Consider the following 25,067-nt stretch of genomic DNA (forward strand, 5'->3'; position numbering starts at 1 on the left):
TAATTTATAAAATGTTAAAATGTGAATGAAAATCTAAAAAGCATTCCATTGATTGTATGTACTCAGAATAAACTTGAATAATGACTTTGTTTAATGGCAGGAATTTGAAAATGCATTTGGATTTGAAAATATCTGATTCGAAAGATCTGGCTCCAAAAATCCTGGATCCGTCCATCCCTAGTTATTTTATTCCATTCAATTCTTAAATTTTAATGACAGCAATGCTACAGATAAATCAAAATCCCACCTGTTAGAAGGAATAAAAATCGATGGAATCTGAATTGGGAATCGATTTGAAGGAATCGGAATCGAAAAAAAGTGGAATCGACTCATCCCTATTTTAAATACACAATTTGAATGTATCTTGTATTTCAATTACATATTTTTGGTATTTTCCCATTCTAAAATAAAAAATTCATTTGCAAAATACTTTTGAAGTAGCTTTGATATTACTTCTGTATCATTATGCTTCAGAGATTACTTTGTTTTCGATAGAAACATTTTCTTCACGTTTGCAACTATCCATAATGTACCAATGCAGTTTAATTTTTTTTAAATCCCTTAGTTTCCATTTTGTATTCTAAAAGGTATTGAAAACACTATTTTGTAGTTAGTTTTCAAATGGCCAAGTTAAAGGTATTCTGTAACTTTACATTTCAAATACATTTGAAGCAACATTTTGTATTTCAAATATTTTGACCAGCCCTGCCCATTGCCCCTTTCTCCTCTTAACTCCCTCCACTCTTACCACTCCAATCAATTCAGCATGAGCCATTTTCAGCAAATTTGATTATAAATATGTACCTATATAAATTTTCAGGATTCACCTTTCCTTCCATATCACTGACATTACTCTTAGATGGCATTACAGTGATCCTCTTTTTACAAATAAAATAAGAGTTAGAAATTAAATTAGAACTAAGCCTTCCCCCGAGTCTCTGTATATAGCAATTTTCAATTTTTAGCTTTGATCATTGCCCTCTATACATGTGTAGTTGCAAATCTCAAGCTTGGAACCTCAACACCATGGTAGCTGAGGATAGGCTTCAGCTATTTCTCTTGGAGGTTAGGGAGGTGGTCACGATAATGTACCACATGTTTTTATGCATTAAAATTATATTTTTAAAATATTTTTTGAATAAATAATTATTTTAATAAAAAAATCGACATTGCAACACAGCCAAACAGGAAATATGTCACGGTGTACATTATAATTGTAACATTCAATAATGCCAGGTCACCAAGGTATAACAACTCAGTCGCTGAATTTTAATGGATGGAACATCTTACTTGGGTGATTGTGTTTTCAAATATACATGTGAGGATAACATTTACAATAACTGCATCCATAACTTATTTTTCCTCAGTCTTTAACTTGAGGAAACTGATTATTATTTAGAATATTTATCCAAATACCTGTGAACATTACCATTTTAATGGGTATCTTCTCTTTAAATTACTATAAGATTTTTTAATTTTATGCACAACTTAATACTAGTTGCATAATTTTATCTTTTAAAATTTTCACATTACAGTTGATTCTATTTTTGTGAGCTTGAATGGAAAACTGGTTGAGGTTATTCTAGTTGTCTTGCTTTGAGTCAAAGACACTTAGGTTCAAAATGCTTATGTTCATTATAGGTGTTGTACTGATTTCTTCTCTCTTCTGAAATGCCTCTAATCTGTCAGTAGATGCATCATATTAAATCCTTCTAGTAATACAATTAAGATACCTGTTGCTGGATGCTTATACATTTATGGTATCCTTTTCAGTAGATACGAGGACCATATAATGATAAAGCAATGATGAGAAATTTATTTCGTAATATCATAAATACACTGAAGGAATTTTTATGGATGCTAATCTTGAGACATTTCAATTTCTATAAGTCTCATGGACAGTCCCATGTTTGGATAGAGAGTTTGGTAATGATTTTTTTGAGGCACTTGGTGTTTGGATAAATATTGCAGATTACAATTTTTTAAAACATTTTTCAGAGGTTTTGCCATATTTAAGGAACATTTACTCTGTGGTAGGGGCCAGTGAATCTCTTGGGGGCTGTATGGCCTGAATTTCTTGTATGAGTGGAATAGTACCCTGCAGACTTGGTGCCTGATGGCTACTTTCTTTGCCACAAAGTCCAACTACCCCACGAATACTGTCTTTGAAGATCATTACCAGCCGAATTAAGAGTGCAGTTGTTATGATGAGTATTCCTCCAAGGAATGCAGAAAGTGTCCACATTTCCATTGATTCATACTCTCCTGTCATGTGTTGCCATAAAGAAGGAGCCAAGTATTGCAGGCTTAAAGTTACTCCACTAATAATAGACATGAGAAGACCAGCCAGAACAATCACCACAAACATGGTATTGTAGCCATTCTTCTTCAAATCGTCACCTTCTTCTGGGTAGAGCAGGTTCATCTGAGTTAAGAGGAAATAAAAAAAAACATCATTAGAATATCTCCCTTGAATGTTTGCACTCAGAATGTAAATAATGTGTGTATCACTAATCACACATTACTTTGAAAATATGCAGTACACCACCTTGTTGTGATCATAGGACTGTTACGTGATATGAATTTTGGCATTAAGCAAACTAGCATAATATTAAGTTCTAAACAAGAAATTAGTTACATAATGGACATTTTAGTTCATTTAATGGTAAATGATGAAGTATTTATGTATTTTATTGGAAATAATTTGTTTTTAAAATGAAATAAGATGAGAAGGAAACAGCTGTGCCTCAAACCCTCTTGAAATTTACATGAAGAATTTCCTTAACGGATTGATTGACTATTAAGAAAGGAAGCCTTATTAAAAGGGATTCTGTAGTGGTTCTCACCCTTTTAAATGCCATGACTAGGGATTTAAATCCTTAGGCTGAGAGGATCCCAAACATTTTTTTTAAATTATCCTCAATAGTTTACACTCAAGGAAAAAATGGTACGAGGTCAACTTGGTGAAATATTCTTTTGAATGTTTGAGGAGTCATGGCCCATAGGCTGCAAAACACTAGTATACTTTATTTTAGTGTTTTTATAGCTTTATATTCAAGACTTTTTGAATGGTTAATATGTTAGCATAGTTATTCTTTCAAAATTGTTTAAAATTGGTTTCATGACCAACTTGTCGCCGACTCAAGCTACTTGGAAAAATATGCCAATGATGATACCCAAGCGGCAATCAATAACCCAACAACATGCAGCTAACATTATCGGCATTAACATATGACATCTGTGGTATATCCATGTTACCCCAATTAACATTGTATTGATATTTGTCAAATACCTAAAGTATCCGCCAAACAACATTGCAGGGATGCCCAACAGTGGACATGGAGGTCTGTATTACAATATCTCCAACATATCTCCTCAACCGCTAATGAGTAGAGAATGGGTGTGCGTATTATGGCTTTTGGTGATACCCAGACGTACGGACAAAACATTTGTGCTCTTCAATTCTATACAGAAAATTTGATACCTATCAATACTGTTTGAAACAACAATTTTTTAATATCGCCGTTATTACAACTCGTGTATCAATGTAAAAATATTTTTGAAACTTGTCATGGATGTTACTAATAGAATATCTCCGTAACTGTGTCAAAATATCCTTCATCTGATAACACTATGCTTTGGATATATGCATCAACCTTATTAGATATCTGATGGATATTGTCTGCTGCTTGGATAAGGAATGGTAGTACATACATATATGTATATCTATAGGCAAATTTAGAGGGGCACGTGCCCTCTAAATCTGCCTGTAGACATTAATGTATTTCCGTTTTTATGCATACCAGGGCACGTGTCCCCCCCAGACGCTTTAAAAATAGACAAGATTTTTAGTTCAGTTATCATTACGTTCGTTTTATTTAGTGTATGATGGAGTCTCAATCATTAATGTTAATATTAATAACTCTCATATCAAAATAAAGAGGAAATTTTATACAGTAATAGTTGTATTTTGTTTTAAATCTCAAATATGAGAGGACCTATCAGACCCTTGTGGCTCCCCCCCACAAAAAAATATTGGATCTGCCCCTGCATATATCTACACCCAATGGTGGCAGAAAGTAGCATTATGCCCCTGAAAAGTGATCCAATCAATATTAAAAATGTTGTCAGATTAAAAGGGTACATTTCCCGGCTATTATGTTGTGCATTATATGTATTAAATAACTGATCAAAAAAGGACTGTAATTATGTTTTTATCACTTTCACATAGTAGTTCGGTTATTCCTTGCTATTCAGAAACTTTACATCTGCATTGATTTTGATGTGCTAACTATCAATTTACTTCTTATGTTCCTACAAATATCATATGTAATTACCTATGTCATGCTAAATATATACTTGTGACTGTAAACAGCATGTCTACATATTTATCATCCTTATGTATTATGCTTCTTGCATTTCACATGTGTAATGCGTGGTGGTCGGTTGCATGAAATTCTGCAGTAAACAAAATTAGTTGCAAGATTAATCCTTTAAAAAAATCATGAAATTTGATTTGGAATTAAAGAATGACAGAGTGAAGTCCAGCAAGCCTTAATTCCTAGCTGCATCCCTGCTTGGCTTAAGGAGCAGAGTTTTTTTGTTTAATATTTTTGTATTCTTACCTGTGGAAATTCATAAAGATCTGGGTTCTTTACAGGCTGAGGCACATAAAATTGATGATGGTAGCTTTTTACTCCAAAAGAAGGGCAAGCATTTTCATCGTGTGATCTTTCCTCCTCCGTGACCCCCTCTGCTCTCTCTTCTGACATCTCTTCATCTATTCTGTCTTTTTTATCCTCTCTCTTCCTGGCGCCCTTTGTTTTTGCAGCAGTTGCCAACTTTTCTTCGTCTTCGTCATCATCTCTCCTCTCCATTTTGCCCTTTTCAGTCCTGCCTATGAACTTGGGTCTTCAATATGATTGCTTTGAGGATCCAAATTTTTTACTGTCTCAGAACCTGTCTCCTTTCCAAGGAAGTATCTTTCTGGAAAACAAAGGTTTATTTTAAGTACATAACAAGTTGTTTCATATCATTTTGCTAAGGCATCATTGCCTTTGGCCCTGAGATTTAATATACATGATACATAACATGTTGCAAATTTAGTGCAAATGATTTTGGTTTCATGTACATATTACTTTTTTAAGTTATGTATCTGGAGGGGGTCATACATTCCCCTTTGCTCACAAAACTTGCAAGAATTAAAAAAATGCATATATGTATGTAATGTGAGTCTTACACTGCATACATTGAATTGGGAGAATGACGTACCAATATTTTTTCATTGGAAGTGGATATCAGTAGAATTTTACCGTACTATTCATACCAACATTTCTTTTCGATTGAGGGGTAAGAGAAAGACTTTGTGATAACCTCATGAAATCTTATATCTGAATCCATATCTGTCAAAACTTAGTATTTATTTCAGAATGCAACTGCCATTGCATAGCATTAATTCTTAAATTTTATTCAGAGAATTGTACTTTCATTTAGAAATTGTATCATCCAAGAAATAAATAATTTATGCTGAGAAATAAGTTATGTTGAAGTAAAATAAAGGAAGGTAGAAAAGTAAATATGAAGTAAGATAATACTTATGCTAAAAGGATAAATCTGTATTTTCATGCATATCAGGACTACCACAAAACATTGGAGTCTTAATGCGAATTCTCTGATGGAGAGGAAGCTTCGATTTTGTGGAAATGGCGACCTCTGCTCTCCTTGTGGTGTGGGAGTAGATTCCATTGATCCAAATTTGGTGAATTGAAGGAATTTAAATTGAAAATTCCGTTGCAGATCATTCACCTTGTGGAATGAATATTTAGTGACTTCCCACTTAACCTATGATGTGCATTTATTCCACGTACTAATACCTTTCACCTTTGTTGAATTAGCAGAAATAGTGACTATGAGTCAACGAATTCCTCAAAGGGTCTTCTGTAACTGAGGGTATTCGTGGAGCATTTTAATCATCCTGCAAGAATGTATGTGCAAATTTGTGTAAACTCTTTCATCATTCGTTCAATGGTATTAGGCTCAACTATGCGGAAGTTAATGCACGAGAATGAAAATGCCACTTCGTTGATTTCCACTGATTTATTACGTCCGTAGGATATGGTTTGAACCATAGAGGTCATTCCTCTTTCATTATCTTCAAACTGAACTTCATGCGAAGATGGTCGTAGACAATTCGGGCGGTCTCACGAGCGCTATGCAGTGGAAATTTGGAAGGAATTTATTAAATTTTTTGCTCTGAAGTGACGATTTTGTTTAGGGACTGTGATCGCGGATATCTGCGATTGAAATCACTTCAATAAAGTAAGGTTTTAATGGGGGAACGACATTTTTATTAGATAAATGAGTTAGTTGCAGAGGTTGTCCTCGAAGTACGTATAAGTTTTTTTCACTCTCTTCTCACCTTTCTTTTCTTCCACCTCAAATCGGCTTTTGCTTAAAATTTCTGGAGTAGGCGGATAGAAAACTTTTTTAACTTATTCAGAAAGCGAATGCCTCCTGTCTTTCTCTGGGATATTAAGAAACCATCGGCCTGCTTTGAGCTTAAATTCTAATATTCCAGTAATTTTGTCTCCGATTTTTGTGATGCTCTCACAACCTCACTTTCCCTCTAAATTCACGGGGTTCAGCCGTCGGAAACTTCTAGGTGAAAAAATTATTCATAATTTTCAAAATGTGAATGGAATGCGTTGTTCTGCTTTGGCGGATTGCATAAAATTAGTTGATCCTCCTACAGAGTCTATATATTCTTTATTCCTCAAAAGTTTTTCAATCAGGGCTGTTGCCAGAAAACACTTATCGAGGATTTCAAATAGCAGGTAATGTATTTAGGGCATTTGGAGGATGTGTCACGAAGACTATCTCCAAACCATTTCCGGGGGAGGGGTATGATTTCATGCTTTCCCAGCGAATAATATGAATATAGTCTAATTTAAATTTTTCCCAGCGCATTGTTTGTAGAAATATTTCTCGGGTTTTCCATCGTGTATTGATTTGAGTATATAGTCCCAACGTTTCGGAGGTTAAATCCGCCATCATCTTCAGGGCTAGAATCAGAAGACGAGTATAGAATACTAAACGGACGAATAGAGGGACGTTGGAACCATACACTTGAATAAATGCCCGTTAGGAAATGTTCCTGCAAAATATGCATCAGAATTCACGGAATTTCATTTTTCACGGAATCACCACCGGATGATTAGAAAATCTAAGTTAGCCTAAGTTTCATGTTCTAACTTAGGGTTTCTGGTTAGTAGCCTCGGCAACGAGTGACGAGTCGGAAACCGAAACATGGACTGATTTTTATTTTCTTACCCATTGGTGTGCTCGAGAAAAGTTCATTCATTTCGAGGGGGAGGGGGTTGAATCCCTTGTGTTCCTATACTCCTGCTCGCTACGACCTTTGATTAAAAAATCCAAGAGCTTCAACTGACGCTGGCCGTCCGATGTCGAGTGCCTTCGCCTTTTCGAATGCAAAGATTGTGTTCATTTCCGTTGGAATTGAATGGGAGGGAAGAGGGCTCTTGTGTTTGTTGGCGGCGACTCCACTTGCATCTGCACACTTCACTCTCCCGCTGTCACGGCGAATATGACCACGGAAAGCCCAAAGCGTTTCCATTTATGCCCCAGAGATTCGCTCACTCCTCAGCTTGTTTACCAAAAGGTCGCCACTCTCGTCCTATCCTCCTCCCCCTCCAACCCCATTCAAGGAATCTATTATCCCACCCCTCCACTCTCTCCCTCCAACCCCCTATGGTCGCCCAGTCCTTCGCCCACGCTCCGATACGCGGCGCGGCGGTCGATAACTTGAGGCCTGTTTGGTTGATCTCTCACTCGCTCCCTCCTCCCACGCGCGAGTCTTCCGTTACGCCCACCAGTGGGAAGGAAGGGAGAATTTGAAGGGCCCCCACCGCACCCCACACCCCAATTGGGACAGAGAGGAGGGCTGGAGGGAGTTAGGGTGAGGAGTCAAGGGGTCCAACCCCCTCCCGAAATTTTGGGAGTATAGTCTTGGGTGAAACCCCCTTGAATACGTTATAATTCTCGAAAGAACTCTCGACTCAGCCCAGGGTTGCGAAAAATTATATTTCGCACAAAAAGGGTGAAATTTGCAATGAATAAAATTATTAGGTTCAGCCGGAAATCTAACCAGAATCTCTCCATTGCCGGTCAGGATTGCAAGTAGTTACTCCTCCACATCTAATCACTTTGCGACTTCCAGACTGCGTTTACCGAACAAGGAGTTTACGTCTTGAGTTCACTTTGTACAAGAGGAGGACGGAGTTGGTGCTTACTAAGCCCTTGCCGGAAAGAAAATTCCTACTTTACCGCTATTCAGTGGCGGACGCATTCCAAAGCAGTACTTTTTGTATCGTGTTTTGGCACTATGTCCCTTTTACCAGCTTATCGAATTGAAACTGGTCATTTATTTAATTTTTTTCGATTTTTTTCTCTTCGTATATTCCTTCCGTTAACTCATTCCATGCAGATGAAACATTCTCGTAGAGGATATTGATGGCTTTGGCGCATGTTGAAGTATGTGGGACCAAAAAAGCGAGCTTGGAAGCCAATTCTCTCTTCATTTCCATCAATTTTCCCTCCGGATCTCTTCCCTCTTTCCACACTGATGAATATCATCCCTAAGCAGCGCGTGAATGCAGAGAAGTCGGAAGGAGCACAAAAAAGCGGATTGAAATGCGGCTGTCAAAAATTTGATTTTTAACAAGTTTCCAAATCTGAATGATTTCCATATCAATAGACATGGGAAAAAGTTCTCCTCCATTAGGAATCGAATCACCGACCTTTGGCTTTTTTGTGCCAATACGCAGACCATTGCGCTATCCAGGTCCCTCGTTTCTATTAGGAATTTTATCGAGGTCTATCATGCGAGATGTTTGGCTCTTTTTGTCCATCCAAGATGGCAGCGCAAGAGAACATGGTCTTCCAAGAAGCCACTACCAAAGTTTAAATCAATTCCAGCACTAACACCGCCATTGCCTGTATATTTCAAGCTTGCCGCATGAACAAATTTACAATAAAACGTAATTTCTTCGAGAAAAAATACCCCTAGACTGGGAATGTAAGCAGAGACCTTTGAATTTCCGGGCCACTGCGCAGACCACTACATATGCCTACCTGTTTCCTCAATTCCCATGGCAACTTCACCGAGGTTAACGTTATTAGATTTTTTAGTGCTGTATTCTAACAGTTTTATGGATACGGGCTTTTTATTTTATTTGAAGAGGCATTGGACTAAATATATTTCCCCGTGGAACCTCAACTCAAAGGTTCCCATCCCTGCTGTCTCCTCTCTCTCGTCTTTCCTACCTCAACGCCCACGATTTGCCCCTAACCCCCCTCGAATTTCCTGGTCGTCCCTCCGTGAGCGAAAGGCTATGGCAGTCCTTCCTCTCCTCTCCCTTTTTTTAACCCTCCAACCCACTCGCTTTCGTCGCAGCCTCTTTCGGAGGAGACCCTGCGATCCCGAGGGAGGGAAAAGTTGCTCTTTATCCTTTTCGTCCCTCGATTGATTGCATTGCGCGCGCCGTTTGTGTCAAGTGACGACTCATTCAGACCGTGAAATTGGTTTAAAAATTCATTTTTTTATTCGGTCACGATTAAATCCGTTTTCATACGAACTTTTTCGACTTCTCCGTATTCACGAACTGTTTCGGGATGAAATTTCACTGCGCAGGAAGAAGGTAAATCTAGAAGGAAAATTCATGGAAATGAAAAGAGTGAGATTGGATTTCACGCTCACTTTTTTGATGCAGACATGTTTCAATGAGAGCTAAATATGTCCTCAGTCACCAATATCCTCCGATATTTGCCTCTTGATTTTTCTTCTGCCTTGAATGAGCGAATGGAAGGAGTATCGAGGATAAATATTGGACGAAAATGGAAAGAATGCCCGCTTTAACTTGGATTTACTTGTGAATGGGACAAAACGAGCTAGATAGTAAAACAAAGGAAATAAAAACTTCCGCTGCTAGATTATAAGACGAAAGTTTAAGAATTTCAACCTACTGAAAATTAGTATATATTAAAATCAGATTTTCGGGTTATTTTGTATAAAACAAGTATTTATGTTTTCTTTTTTAAATTATAAGTCATAATATGTAAGCTATGTTGGTGTTTCATGTTTGATCTTCACGTCTTTATAAGTGTTTGAGCGGCTGAATAAACAAAAAAAGATGTAGATGCTTTTGGAAGCACTTAAGTAATTTATATTTTTCGTGGCTGCTTGCATTTCAATCAATTCATTGAAGATAAATTTTTTCCCACATAGTGCGCAGAAAGTGTTGAATATTTATTAAGTTATTGATGAGTGACTAGGGTTGCGAGGCTGTTAATTTATGCTTTGATTGAGGAAAATTTCTCTCTGCCCCATTGGCATTCCTGATTGAAGCCCTCGATTGGCGCGGACACATTTGCGTACGGGAATATAATTGGCCAATGGGACGAAGGAGAATTCAATTACAGCCTCGAAGGATGGATGGCTCAAATGGTTTTCAGGTTCCACGAAAAGGCATGGTGATGAGCTTTGTGGTGTGTTAATAAATATTTTGCCGAAGGAATTTTTGTGCGTTGATTCGATTGTGAAAGTATGCTTGTTCTTTTTTGAAAAAAAATCCCTATTAAATTGGTTTTCTGAGTTTATGTATTGCCACTAAAGAATGTATAGAATTCCAGTATCTCATGCAAGTAGTGAATATGTCAATGGTATATATAAAGTAAATACCGGGTTGATCCCATATTAAGTCATACACTTCGTCCAAAACGTGTTCTGGTAGGCCACTTCCTGTTATAGAAGCGAACAGAAGTGAATCATCGCCGTGATCATTGGACCGTACCAATTCAGATTGCCAGTTGACTTAAAGATTTCTTATTTTGTGCGACTTATGAAAAAAGCATGTTTTGCACCTGGGAATGTTTGTACCGTACATCCTTTGGATGTTATCAATACCTGCTATCATTTTGTGAAAGAAACTATTGTTTTTTATCCTTCTATTTGCGCGAGTGTCATAAAATATTTGTTATTGGATATTACTTCCGGTTATGGCATCATTTTTTCGCTCTTTCATTTTTTATCATCCTAATAGCGATGCTTCTTACAACACACTTGTGATATGCATGGTTGTAGATTACACGGGGGCGATTATACATGCAAGTTGATTGCTGCATGAATTCCCCTAGAGGATTTTTTTCTGTTTTAAATGAAAGAAATATGTTGGTATATATTTTTCTCTTACCTCCCAAAAATGACCTCCATACTATGCCAGTATTTTTTTTACGATACTCGGAAACGAAAATTTTTTGCTAGCATTTTTAATGTTGTTGTAATTTTTAAAAAATTTCTTGTTAAGGGCGGGTATGGAGTTTTGGTTCACACTTTTATGGGGCTGATAGAAAAGCCATCTTATGTGCACGATGTCACGATTTTACACACGCGCACGGGAGGAAAATGAGAATAATTAACTTTCATGCAAATATGCTTTATTTAGTTTAAAGTTTCAATTGATTTCGGCTCTCAAAATATTTTGCTATTAGAATTAGCAATTATCTGGCCAGTTATTTAGTAGATATCGATGGCATAAAGAAATGGATTATGGTAGTGTTTGAAAAACAAATGAAGCTTCTTGAAATCAATGTGCAGGAATGTATAGACATAAATACTAGTTAATGACAAAAATTGTGGTATTTGATTCGTTTAACATTGTGATTTGATTTACCGTGAAAAGTGTTAATAGGTTAACCTAGATGCTCATTTTGCCATCAAAGAATATTTAGAATTCTAGTATCTCATACAAAGTAGTAAATATGTGGATGGTATGCATAAAGTGAATACCAGCTTGGCCCCATATTGAGTCGTTCACTATGTCCCAAACGTGCTGGTTGACCACTTCTTGTTATAGAAGCGGTCATTGAATCGGCAAAATTCAATGATGTTTTCCGGACGACTTAAAAAAAGGTGTTTTATCGTGGAAGTGGAAAAAACGTTCATGTGAGACAGTGTGGTACGATTAAAACGTACTATTTCTACTCATCGGATATTTATTTAGAAGTAAATAAAATGTGAGTGTAAATGAAACGATTGTGCGTGCAGTAAGTCAATATATGTTTGAATTAACCCTTTTGTTAGTGATTAGAACCAACAGTTGCGTTATTTTCATGGAATCAAAGTATTCAAACTTATTATTATAACATTATTTACTAATTTTGGAAAAGTAAGGGTGATGAAGAGTCTCTTTATTTTGGCATCAATGCTTGATTTTCATCTTGATTTGTGTATATTTTGATATATCTCATGTAATTACATTGAAACCTCTGTTCACGGTCACCCCTGGCGTATGATACCTCTGACTTAAGGACTGTATTCGATTCCTTGGCAAGAAGGATATGCATTAGTACTAGGATAGAACCTCTAGTATGCGCACTTCCATTTGCGGATACGGACACTTTTTTGGCGCAATTCTACTCTTTTACGGGCACCATCGCCATGGGTTTTTTGACCGATCTCTCAAGCATTGAGATTTAAAAAAATATAAGGATTTCAATCAGCTGGCTTAAATTACTATACACTATAATAATTTACGGGGTGATGCTAAGCGTAAAAATGAGATTTTCTTTACGTAACCTCCGATTTACTGACACTTTTCAATGATGGACAAATTTTTGAGGATCGTTAGTGTCCGTAAATGGGAGGTTTCACAGTAAGATTCTTCAAATAAAAAATCCATATAACAATTTTAATCTTCATCTCTTCTACAACACGAAATTATTGAGTTTATTACGATATTTACAAAAATATGATGCTGAACACATAATTTTGCCTTTGGAAGTCAACATTGGCAGTGGAGCAAAGTAAATTAGATGGGAAAAATTTTGAATTGGCACCCGCTTCATTCGTTGGAAACACCTTATCTGGACGCATCACTTTTACTCGACCTGTCTGTCTTCGCGACGTATTCATTTAAAACTTTGGCTGACATTTTGTCATTTTCAGCGTGTATACATCCGACTCTTGTCAGAATTTGCCTTCATCTCTAAACTATAAATTTTACCCCAGTTTTTTCTTTGATGAAATATTTTTGAACTTGAGATACAGGAAAATGTTGACATAGAGTCATTTGACATACTATGACAGTTTAAATGTAATAACCTTAATTATAAGCGAGCCAATTGTTGAAAAACAGGGATATTACCTGTTGGGAGGGTAGTGATTTTTCCTATTAACGTTACTAATTTTGAAATAAACGCCGTCGACGGTTAATAGTTTTCTCGTGGATAAAGGCCGAAATCAGATGTAGCCACATTTGTGTTTTTTTGGGGGAAAAATTGAAATTTCATGTTTACTCGCCATTTCCTCTTTTCCTCATGCTATTCTGCCTTCAACTGAAAATCGATGGTGGACTTTGCTATACGGTTCACTGTTCTCAGTTCGAAAGAACCAGCCCTTACCTCCCGGCCCCTGAGCTCGGGATGGTGGACTCTTTGGATTAGTCGAAGTCAACCGAGTAGCGTACTGCTCCGTAGCCTATATCCCTCCGCCACCCAGAATTGTTGCATGCCTTTGCACTGTAAAGAACTCGCCTTCCTATCCTATGGGCCTGAGTGATTTGTGCACGTGGCACAGAAATATTGATTCTAAGCTCGTACGCTTCCGTAGACATCTTGATCTCCAGAGTGGCCGAATTTTTAGCGATTACTAGCTGATAAGATCTCGTTTTATTTTCATTAGGCTATAATTTTTTCTTGGCCTTTAATTAACGTTTCAACTTTTTCTGTTCGCCCATTGAACATCTTCATACTTAATTTAGTGAAAATGTCAGAGCTCGGATCTCTATCACAAGTCAAAATCCATGTTAAACACAGTGATTTTAGTTTTTTTTTTGGAAGTACCTATTAATCCATAATGCTACATGAGTATTATTATCGAATTTCTACCAAAGTCAAGTATTTTGTTAAAGATAAAACGAAATCAATTTTGAAAAATCCATGTCCCATCATACTGACCTCTGAGCCAGGTTTTTTTTTGCTACTTTTGATTTGACATTAAAATACTGCTCGACCCATGCTATTTTTTGCTGGTTTTATACTTAAATTTAAGTATTTTCTTTATACTAAGCACAAGAAAAACTGAAATTAATAAAATAGACTTGACAAGCAAGATATTTAACTGCGATAATTTGCATCCATTATTTTTACTCAAGGGTTTTCTGATCCGGATAAATTATTTAATCTTTCGTAAAACTTTCAATAGTCTTGATAAAAAATTGAAGTATTTTACAGTTATATATTTCTTTTAATACACATTGTGTTATAAAGGCAGCATTATCCTCTAATACGGTTCTCTGCATTCAATATGTGTCTTGAGATAAAAAAAATGACTTTGGAATACATAATGTATATTTTCAACGTAAAGCAATATCATCCTTTAGTACATTATGGAATATTATGATAGCTTTTTCGCTGCATGTCTTTCTTTCGTTCCGCTTTATTGATAAAATTTCGAATTGGCTTCAATTGGTGAGAGTGAATTTCTGTGTAAAAATACTTCCCCATTACCATAGGGTTTGATCCTCAATAAATCCCCTTTTTAGCTCAGTAGAATAACGGGACAACGAAAAGACGGTTTTCTCAGGGTCGGAAAATTCAAAACGACGAATAACCGAGATTTTCCCCGCCCTTGTGGTTTTGGCGATTAAGATTTTTTGGGGGGGTTGGTCTTGTTTACAAGGGCTGTGGATGATACGATAGTCTGTATAACTGCTTTACTGCCTTAAGGAGAACGTTAAGCCGAAATGCCTTGCTTTCGAGGGCGAGGAGGAGGCTCCAAATCCCTTGCAGGTCGAATTCGTAATCGTCCACCCGCATGCAAATGGAGCCTTGGGTTCCGCCCACGGCGGGGAGATGAATGGGAGAGGAGTCGGGGGAATTTCGTCCTTCTTTTTTTTTGAGAAAGAAGGGAAATTACGGCGAAGGACGAAAGGCGTCGTTCCTTTCGTGCTCAGCGGCTTTGTCGGATTATGCAATCGCCTGTTGATGGTAACTGAATGCGGGACGCGAACAGGTTTCCGTTGGGGTTCCGCGGTTTTAAGTGTGAACGAGGAAGAACGGAAGCTAATCTGAGTAAGAAATTAAGTTCGGTGGATGTGAAAATATTTGTATCATCCAGTAGGATTTCTTCTGGTGAATCACTATCAAAGATACTTCATTACTGAAAATGTTTGGTGGAAAAAAAATCGGAGTTGAAAATTAACTTCGCGCACTACACTCTTATACTTTGTTCCCGACCAAAGTTACATTAATATTATGTTATTATGACACAGTCGATACCTCCACTGTACAAACGCTCAACAATCGCCCACCGAATCAAGTCCGCTCAGCTAGTAGCCCTAGTAGTAGTAGATGAGCGGATTTGATTCGGTGGGCGATTGTTGAGCGTTTGTGCAGTGGAAGTATCGTAGTGTCACTCCAATGCCCCTTGAAACGACATAGGTATTGCTCGGGAATAAAGTATTTGTATAGAATGCGCAATGTGAATTTTCATTTCCTATTCAGCGATTCCACAAAGTAAAGCCGCGAACGAAAAACGGTGGAAAAATATCAGGTGGTTTTTCAGTTTTTGCTGGCTCTCCCATATTTGTTCGTTGAAAGCCAGTAAAATTTAAATTTTTTGAAATTTCATTTTTGTAGTATCATGTTACCATGAAATACAATCCCATGAGCTTAGCAAGTCTGAAATGATATGCATTGTAATTATCGAATGGAAGGTAAACCTAGCACAGGAGATGATAGAGAAATTTCTTTGATAAAATTACGAATGCATAACGCTTGTATTTTCACTTGCGTAAGAAGCCATACAACGCCTGTATGCACATTTTTATATGTATTTTTTGTTGTAATATAGTGCGATTATACGATTTAAAGAAAAGTATAGAAAAAAATAAAAGACGTTCAATTTTTAACCGATTAAAAGTCCTCTTGCTTATCTCTCCTCTGGTTATTCGCCTCCAATGTTTTTGCAGGCCAATTCCGCTCACATGATCTTTAGAAATGAATGTATTTTAGTGCGTGTGATTCCTCTGATTTTTGCAAACGTTTGGATACCAAGGAAATGTTTCCATTTCCATTTTTTAAATTTATTTTTTGAGATCCAACGGGAATCATACCATCTATATCTACATGTTATTTGCATGTGAGGCTGAAGCTAAAGAACACAAACTGCAGAGATGGGAACGATTGAATAAACGTACCTCGTGCGTATAATGAAAATATCGCTGCTTTAGGGACAACAAGAATATTGAATACTGTGTGTATTTTCTATGAATAGATAGGGTAGGGGGTTGGAACTTTGTGTAATAACTGAGAGTTAAGCCAGGAGCTCAATATCGAGCGGAATATTTTTTTGTCCAGAAGCGTTGGCACGGTGGCAATAGGGTGAGTTTGTTTGTAGCGTACGAGATGCGGGTAACTACAGCGGAGATTGAAGAAGGATGTGGGTAAAGAGAAAGGTGTACGAGGGAATGACTGATGTAATAGGTGAAGAGAGGAAACTGCCTATGGGCGTAAGGAGGCGACAGAGTAAGTTGTACCAAAAAGCATGTCCCTACTTAGTGTTTAGATGATGAAAGCTATGATAGAATGGTATACGTAGCAAATTGTATAAGAGAAGAAATATTTCACTATAAAAAGGTTAGCGGATAGGAAAGCGGAATAGAAAGCCGTGTCAGACCAATGTTAGAATTGTTGAATTACGATGATGATTCTGTAAATACGGAAGGTATATGAGAGAAATGTATAAGAAAGGTAAGATATAGCGGATTAATCGGTGGAAAAAGTGATATTACTCGAATCATATTTCAGCTAAATTTCGAAAATTTGAATTTTATATTTTGTGTGAAATATTCCTTAGAGCATTTGTACAGACAGCCGTCTTCTAAATAAATGTAGATTTTCTTACACTTTCTGAATAAAATTATGCACTCTCTTTTCATAGACTTTCCTCGAATGTTGATTAACTTGGTCTGAGATTTTAATATTTTTTCATTGGCAGTCTGTCCTTATTTTATATTCAGGCCTCTAGGAGTATCTAGTGTTTTTTATGCGTTCCTTTATTTTAAATTCATTATAATATCCTATTGTGAGACATATTCGTGGCTTCTCTGTGCTGTTTTATTTGGGTGGGCGCACAGAAATAGACTTCGCGTCGTCGCTCTCTCGACTACCTGCGGGTTCGCGTCCTTCTATTGGGCCCACACACGAGTTGAGTGAGGCCCTTTTGAGCTCTCGGCTGGCGGAGACACTCTTAGTGGAGAACTCTCTCGTCACCGGCCACAATGAACTCCCGTCCGACCGGGACAAGCTCGAGTGAGCTCTTATGTGGGCGGAAGAGAACGGACCCACGGGGAGATAAAATCCAGCGCAGTCGACGTCCGGCCTGAATAATTATTATTCACGTTTTTGCAGAGCCTTCATCTGCGGGGGAGGGGAGTGGGAGGACGAAATTGACTTCGTATTGTAATATCGGAGTCTTATATTCAGTTCGTTATCATTGTTGAGTTCTGACAAGGAGAGTTCCTATAGTGTCACCACCAGATCTCGTTAAAATTTTGCTACGTAATAGTAAATAGATATCCACGAGGTGCAGTTTTTGTTTCAGCCGCAAACGCTTAATACTTCTCGAGATATTTGCGACGGAAAGTAAGAAGGCCCAAAAGGAAAGAAAATAACGCCTAAATGTATGCAAGCCACACGACACGCACGCACAATATATGTAGGTACATCCGCATATATATGAATAACTCTAGGTGTTTCGTTTTACTTACGCAAATATCTTATATGTACCCCGTTGCTAGGTTGTAGAGCACTTACGGTGTATTTTTATGCTCGCATTCATAACTTTAGGCGTTTTATTTTAATTACGCAAATATCTCGAAAAGTATCGAGCATTGGCGGCTGAAACAAAAACTGCGCTTGTGGGTATCCATTTCCTGTCACCTTACAAAATTTGAACGAGATCTGGTGGTGAAAATCAGGGGACTTCCTTGTGAGAAGTGCGTAGGTAAATTTACTTTACTTATCTATCAGTGGTATAATTATTAAAAAATGCGGATATTTAAGAACACTAGAGTTCGCGAAATTTGTTGGCCGACAAAATAATCTTCATAATTTTCAATCAAATCTGACGGCTGTCATTATCTGTGTTTGAATACACCTCCATATTCACCCTCATTATTCATAATATTCATGTTTAGTAATTAAATACCAGTGTGTACATACTTTATGCTATTTTAAATGTATGAATGCTGTAAAAGTTTTAATTAAACTAAGTATGCGAGTTTTTCCGTAACTTTTCTAAGCGTTTAAGTTTGCTTTGTGCCACTTGAAAAGGTGTGTCGCGAGTATAATATTATTTACTCGTCCCTCCATTGAAGTTAAGCCCCGGGGCCTTTATAGGCTAATTTACGCCACCTCCAGCTGTGGAGGGTAACAGCTGGCAGCAGCTCCATGAAGAGGTAACAGGTTGCAAACTTCTCTGCTATCCAACTTTCGGGAGTTTTGGTAGCGGAGTTGTCCGAGTCACATCGCCTTCAGCATAAACCTTTGCTTTGGATTCATTTCGTTGTGTTATGAATTTCATGGTGGGATACGACGTGAGATAGAGGTGGTTAGTTTTTCTCATGTCTCCCAAGGATATACTGATTTAAGAGTTTATATGGTTATTATTTAATAAAATTTCATCAGCCGTAGGTATGTTTGAGATACTTCGTGGGCTTATTTAACGCAAGAATAAGGTTTAAAAATTAATTTTCCGTGAACTTTATGAGCTAGTTTTCGATAATTCATTTATAAAAATGGATTGATCGCATCTCGATCATTGACATTAGATGGAGTATCTTCGTTATATCGTGCGGAAGAGATTCAAATTTCGGCTGTAATAGAAATATTTGGGCCGGTTTTGTCTGTAGTTGGTCCTTGTTAAAATTTGGCCGAATGTGAAAACTAAAATTGACGATTTCCTCCATTTTAGGCCAATTGTTTAGCTGACCATTGTTTTAAAATAATTTCCCTTACTTTGACTATCTTTTAAGTTCAAGTTGTGGCTGTTTATTTCATGAGTAATGCGAAAAGATATAACAGCGGCTTAAGAAGTACGATATATGTGATTTAAGGTGAACTAATTTGGGGAAAATCATCTTTTTTGAATTGAATACGCGTAATTTCCAAAACTTCAAATATATTGTGGCCGAGGTTGCAGTTCATAGTGACCTCTTGAGGAATATAACAATTGATTTTTATTGATATTCCTCGTTAACTCATTTTTGAAGTTGCTTAGAATACCTATACAACTCTGAGTGTTCGATTGAAAGTTTAACTGCAAGTTCTTTTATTCGTTTTACTAGGAGGTGTATAGTCCCGAGAACAGAGTGTTACTGTAAACTCCTACCATAATTGTTCTTATATTTTAGCTTTAAAATAGCATAAATTATGCGTAGGCTCAGGTGGTATCAATGCTGTTGTGTACTATATCTCAATGAGAAAATAGTACACCAAACGAATATATTAGATGAAATTTAGTTACTACAGTATTGATTATAGAAATTTTATGCTCCTCTATTTTTTTACAGTTTTGTTTCAATTATTTCGAAGAAAATCTGATTTTCAATGTAGCCGAACAGCAGACGAAATGCAAGGGCGATTCAACGTCAATCATTCAAGAGGAAATTGGATCTGGGTCGTATATTCTGGTATTTTTTGTTTGAATGTAATTAATTTTCACGTTCATCACGTGATGGGATAATCCAAACTGCTGGTGCTACGTATGGTTTTGATTTGAGTGACAAGAGTACAACCATCACATTGCTCACGCTGGATTTGCCTTTTTCCTTGATTAAATTAAATTGAAATGTATCATTATCCTTGATTTAGTAATGATGAAAATCCGAATCGAGTGGAATTAGGAGGATTTATAATGGAATATTTAACCTAATGAGAAACACAGAAATTAAAACTAAATACGCATTCATATTATAAATAAACTCATATTTAAGGATACCTACTCGACTTTACAAATTGTTCGGTACGGGAGGACATTTTTATGCTAGGTAAATTCGTCACTATGCAGATGTTCGAATTCATCAAATTTTAATCTAATTGACTCGAGGCAGCCATAGTTAGACGGTTCATAATATTTTAGTGCCATACGATTTTAATTAATTGAAATCTACAGAGTTCGTTGTAGAAGCGTAGAATATATACTTATGTATTCTCAAAGTCAATTGCGACCATGGCCCATTAGAGAAAATTTCGCATTCTTGATAAAACGTTTCCGGAATCATTTTTTCCTCTTGCAGAATCATAAGTATTATTTTTTTAATAGAATAAAAATTTAATAGAAACTTGCCATTTTCATTTATTCGTATCGAACATTTCACCTGTTTCTTTTAAAAATTTGGTTCCCTTGCTTAAGATTTTAGATTAATATCTATCATTAATTGCTTTAAAACTTTGCGCAGTTCCGATAAATTTTTGTATAATAGTGAGATTTGATGAAGTGCATTAAAATATTGAAATAAAATAATCATAAGGAATAATTGTTAGAATTAATCCATAATTGAAATTGATGAAGACTTAAGATATTTTTATTTTACAATTGATATGTACTATATTATATTCATGATGCACAAAAAATTACTGGGGTTGAACTTTACTCCGTGAAAAATTATCTTTTCGCTTTGTAGCGGATTTTTCGAGGAGGAGAATGGATAACTCTTGCTTCAAAATAAAAGTACGTCTTATTGTCACATTGCGGCTGTACGTTATTCCACCGATTCTCAAAAAATCAATTTGAAGCTGCTTCTTGCTGAGAGTCATGTATTCCATCCGTCGGACAGCTACCATTCTATGCGGTACGCCCACGCGACATAAGGATCCATTCCTACGACCCAAGGCCGTTTCTCATCCACCTTTCATCGCTACGAGTGTGAGTGTTGTCCCGTATCCTATTTCATTTGCGTCTTGACCAGGAATGGGGAGGAATAATGACGCTTTCAGATCGGACGCCGTGGCGGGGATTGGTAAAAAGTCGCCCGAGGACATTTCAGAATTAATTATTCCTCAAGGGGCTGTCATGTGCCGTGAAATTATGTCTGGAAGTGCCTAATTTTATCTTTTTATTCCCTTTCAAAGGTCAGGTTCAAAAATACCGGCTGGAATGAATGGTCGGTTAGTACATTGAAAGGCTTTGAAAGTGAGCCGACTTCACCCCGGATTCTTTACGTTGCCCGGGCCGACCCCCTTGCCTTTTCAGCCATTTCCTTTCCATTTTGTATCGTGTTTAAATTGAGTATGCTATCTATTTGGAGCATAGCTTTAAATAAAGGGGTGGAGAGCTTCGGTGGATCAATTGACCTTTTGTATGAATTTCCTTTAACTACATCGCACCGTGGAATTCATTACGCGCAATTCGTGAAAAGGGATTTTTTTCATTGCATGCTTGGGCGTCAAAAATATAATTTTATGATTTATTTAATATTAATCATATTTTACTCTCATCCTCAAAAGTTTCATTTCTTTCAGGATGGCAGAAAGTGTTCGGGGCCGTTATAATGAATGCTTTTCGCTCTTATCTATTTTGTCTCTGAGGATGTATTGTATTTGACAGTGAATTCAGTTGGAATTTTCAACCGTTCTGATTATTATCAAACATCAAAGAACGGCACACATGCGTTGGCTTTAATATTAAATGTATTCCTTCCTTAATTTCAGATCCCTTTGGTGACTACGGCCTCGCGTTTATTTCGTGAATTAGCTTTAACAAGCGTGACTCTTAAAACGGGCCACATTCGCAGGAAAATACCGGTCGCTAGCTGTAACAAGCTGCAATTGAAGAGAAAGACTGGGAAATTCCGATTCAAGGTAACATAAATATTTGGAAGGCGTTTTTGACGAAAAAGTTTTTTTTTAGTTGTATGTGTATGAAGTATAGGCCCAAAAGTCCATAATTCTATCTGGAATAAAAAGCGTCCATTTCGTGAGAGCTTGAAACTTAAGTATTTAGCTCGATAAAGAGGCAAACGAACTTGGGCATTATTGGTAAGGTATAATATTTCTTGCAAGATTAATTCTTCAATTTCAAGACCGTTTTTATTTTAATGTCGGAAATAAATATCGATCAATCCAAGCGCCCTCTCCGTTCAATTTACATCGATCGCTGTAGAGAACGCTTTAACTGAGCTGACCATCTTGTACTTGTAATGAATGAATAATGAGTTTAATTTATTTTTGTATCCATTATTTTACTTGCTGAGTAAATCCTTTAATTTTGCCTGCCATAGGTTTAATTAAAACACTCCGTAAATTTTACATTCGTGACCCCTGAATGCCTTAGTGAGCTATAATAAGAATTCAACGAGGTAGGTAATATCCTTCGATAGCAATCTTGTCACTCATTCGAGGTGCCACATAACGCAGTTGGTCGTTGAAATATCTTTTATCTTCTTGAGTGCTAACTCTCACTTACTTGGTAGTATGAGTTGAATACACTGAGGGAAATTGAAATATTAAGTTTTCTCTCCGAGTGGAAATTTGCCGTCTCTAGGCCGTATAGGCCTTGTGCCCGTTAATTATTATGATTATTAACTTTTTTTTAATATTGATAATTATTAAAATTATATGCACTATTCGGCTTAGGAGGAGAGGGTTCCAGGTTCAAGTCCTGTTGTACTTTTAGAAACTCTCATCGGAAAACCCTCGCGATGTGCTCTTTTTAACATTCCGCTGAGGAGTGAGACTTCCTTTCCCCGAGTTAGTAAAGTTTACCGACGCGGGTAACATGACGTAGTGCTCTATCCTAGCCTCGCTAAGCAGCTTCGAATTAAAGCACCGAGTGATGGCATAGGAAAGTTCTTCTAGAAGGCTTTTTAAATCATGATTATGGCATGGAATAGAGTAGGTCTTGTGAAAATGATGGATTTACTATTTTTGTTTCGGAAAACATTGAGTTGCAGTCGCTCTTAGTAAAATTTCCTATAGTAAATTTTCCGAAAATATTCATTTAAAATATATGACCAGTATGAAAAAGAGAGAAAAAATATTTTCCGACGGATCAATAGTGGGTATAGTAATTTTTTTACCAGACCTGCACTCATAAATACCAAGATAATCAATGCTTGTGTTGAATTTGATGAGGTATTTTATTATATTTTGTGTTTATTTATTTTTCCCTTCATTAAACAGTTGATCGCTCATCTCATCATCTTTGCTTTTTTATATGCGGTAAAAATAAACCTGAAAGCAAAAAAAAAACAAGGATCATCCCTACGCTTTGTTGCGTAGAAGCCTTTCTGTGCGGGATGGCCCCTTGAAGCTGCTGCGATCTAGGGAAGGATAATACGATGGTGCGTTTTCCATCAATGCGCGTACCAGGAGCGGCCTCCTCGCCATCCCTCGCCCCTTCCAATTACAGTGAGGTCGGTCTAGTCCTCTCCTTCCTTAATTTCAGATCCCTTTGGTGACTGCGGCCTCACGTTCTCTCCGACGCAGGGAGATGGTTGGGGCACCGCGGTATATCGCCGTCTATCGACCGAAATTTTCGCTCAGTCCTCTTTTCCTGGAAGAGACTCCCTACGTGTTGTACCGTAGATATAATTTTTCGATAAAAATCTATGAGACTCTCGGTTTTAATGCAATTCACCACCAGGGAAAAAACGAGATGGGTCGCGCAGGGGTTGTGAAATGAGACCGAGATAATTCGCGTCCGCAGTATCTTCCGAGACTAAAACAAGCAATCGATGAGGACATTGAACCGAGATGCCAAATATTGGATACCTGTCACGATGAGATTGAGGTGTCTACAAGGCAAGGAATATCACTCGATTCACGTTGATGACTGAAGTTCGCGTCAAGCCTTTTCGGCGAGTACCTTGTTAGTCGATAAAACCGGAAATCTAGAGAAATAGATTCCTAAGTTGTGTATAATATTCTGGGAGCCATTTTGTGGACCTTTGCTTGAGGGTGACTAATCACCAGCATTCAGCATACAATATGCGTCTTTCGCGTTTCATGGATATAAATAAATAGTAAAATGATGCGTACACGTTTGTTTTAGTGGTGTGATCTACCACTGATTGTAAGCATGCATCGCTCTGTACAACTTGAGACTATGAATACACTTACGTAGAGAGCTAAAATTTATAGACAGCTTCTAATGAAAAATTCTACCAATGACAGGTTTGAATCAAATCGTCCACCGTGAAGAAATTATACTCAAAAATCCTTAAAAACTCATCATTGTATTTTTAATAGAAAGTTACGGAAGGGACAAATTATATATTTGTTTGAAATACATTTTACCGATGGGAAGAAAGCGAAAATGGTTCCTATGAGAAGGGCTGCTGTCATTAAATTCTTCAATAGCTGGCGTCAAGTATTCATTAATCGTGCGGATAACCTGTTAAGTGCTGTAAATTAGATGCCTTGTTGCCAATTAGAAATTTCGAACTGCTTACTTAATAATGCGCAAACCATTAGCATCTGGAGCTAATGGAGAAATTGAGTTGGTAATTAGGTTGAGCGTTATTGGTTCTATCGATGCAGAGGTACGGGAGACGGGGGATGTCATATAATTGACGGAGTTTCTCCTTGAGTTACGCACTCATTCCTTGCCGATAAGGCAGGGAAACAGATTGAGTGTTTACTTCGTGTGTTTTCATTCCACCATAGACGCAAAAGCTTTGTAGGTAGTCCACGCAAGATTAAAATGGAGGCGTAAGGAATGATATATCGCTATTAATCTTACTGAAATGGATGAGTCAAAAGATATTTATTTTTTAGGCGAATGGATATTGCTGATCGAAAAATTTCTCTTATAATCTTTCAGTAATATGTTTTAGAGTTGATCACGTTCCATCAAAATAGAAGCAAACTGTTCCAGCTTTAAAGGATATGTGACTTTAAACTCAAGATACATAGCCAAATAGATAGAGGGAAAATAAAAATATGATGACTTACATATATACTGAAATCCTAGGAAATACCATTTTATT

At 37.1% G+C, this 25,067-nt stretch overlaps 1 protein-coding gene across 2 annotated transcripts in view; it reads right to left on the minus strand.

The window, feature by feature from the left end:
• Positions 1 to 1,130: 1,130 nt before the first annotated feature.
• Positions 1,131 to 25,067, minus strand: part of LOC124163508 — a 58,637-nt gene continuing 34,700 nt past the window's right edge. For both annotated transcript variants that reach the window (XM_046540461.1, XM_046540462.1), the window contains 2 exons: positions 4,626 to 4,986; positions 1,131 to 2,425 (listed from right to left, as the gene is read on the minus strand). In XM_046540461.1, the coding sequence (XP_046396417.1) occupies positions 2,024 to 2,425; positions 4,626 to 4,877 (654 nt within the window). In that variant the 5' untranslated portion in view covers positions 4,878 to 4,986 and the 3' untranslated portion in view covers positions 1,131 to 2,023. The remainder of the gene's footprint in view (positions 2,426 to 4,625; positions 4,987 to 25,067) is intronic.

The sequence above is a fragment of the Ischnura elegans genome, chromosome 8, assembly GCF_921293095.1.
Source record: "Ischnura elegans chromosome 8, ioIscEleg1.1, whole genome shotgun sequence".
In the NCBI taxonomy this organism is placed as follows: domain Eukaryota; kingdom Metazoa; phylum Arthropoda; class Insecta; order Odonata; family Coenagrionidae; genus Ischnura; species Ischnura elegans.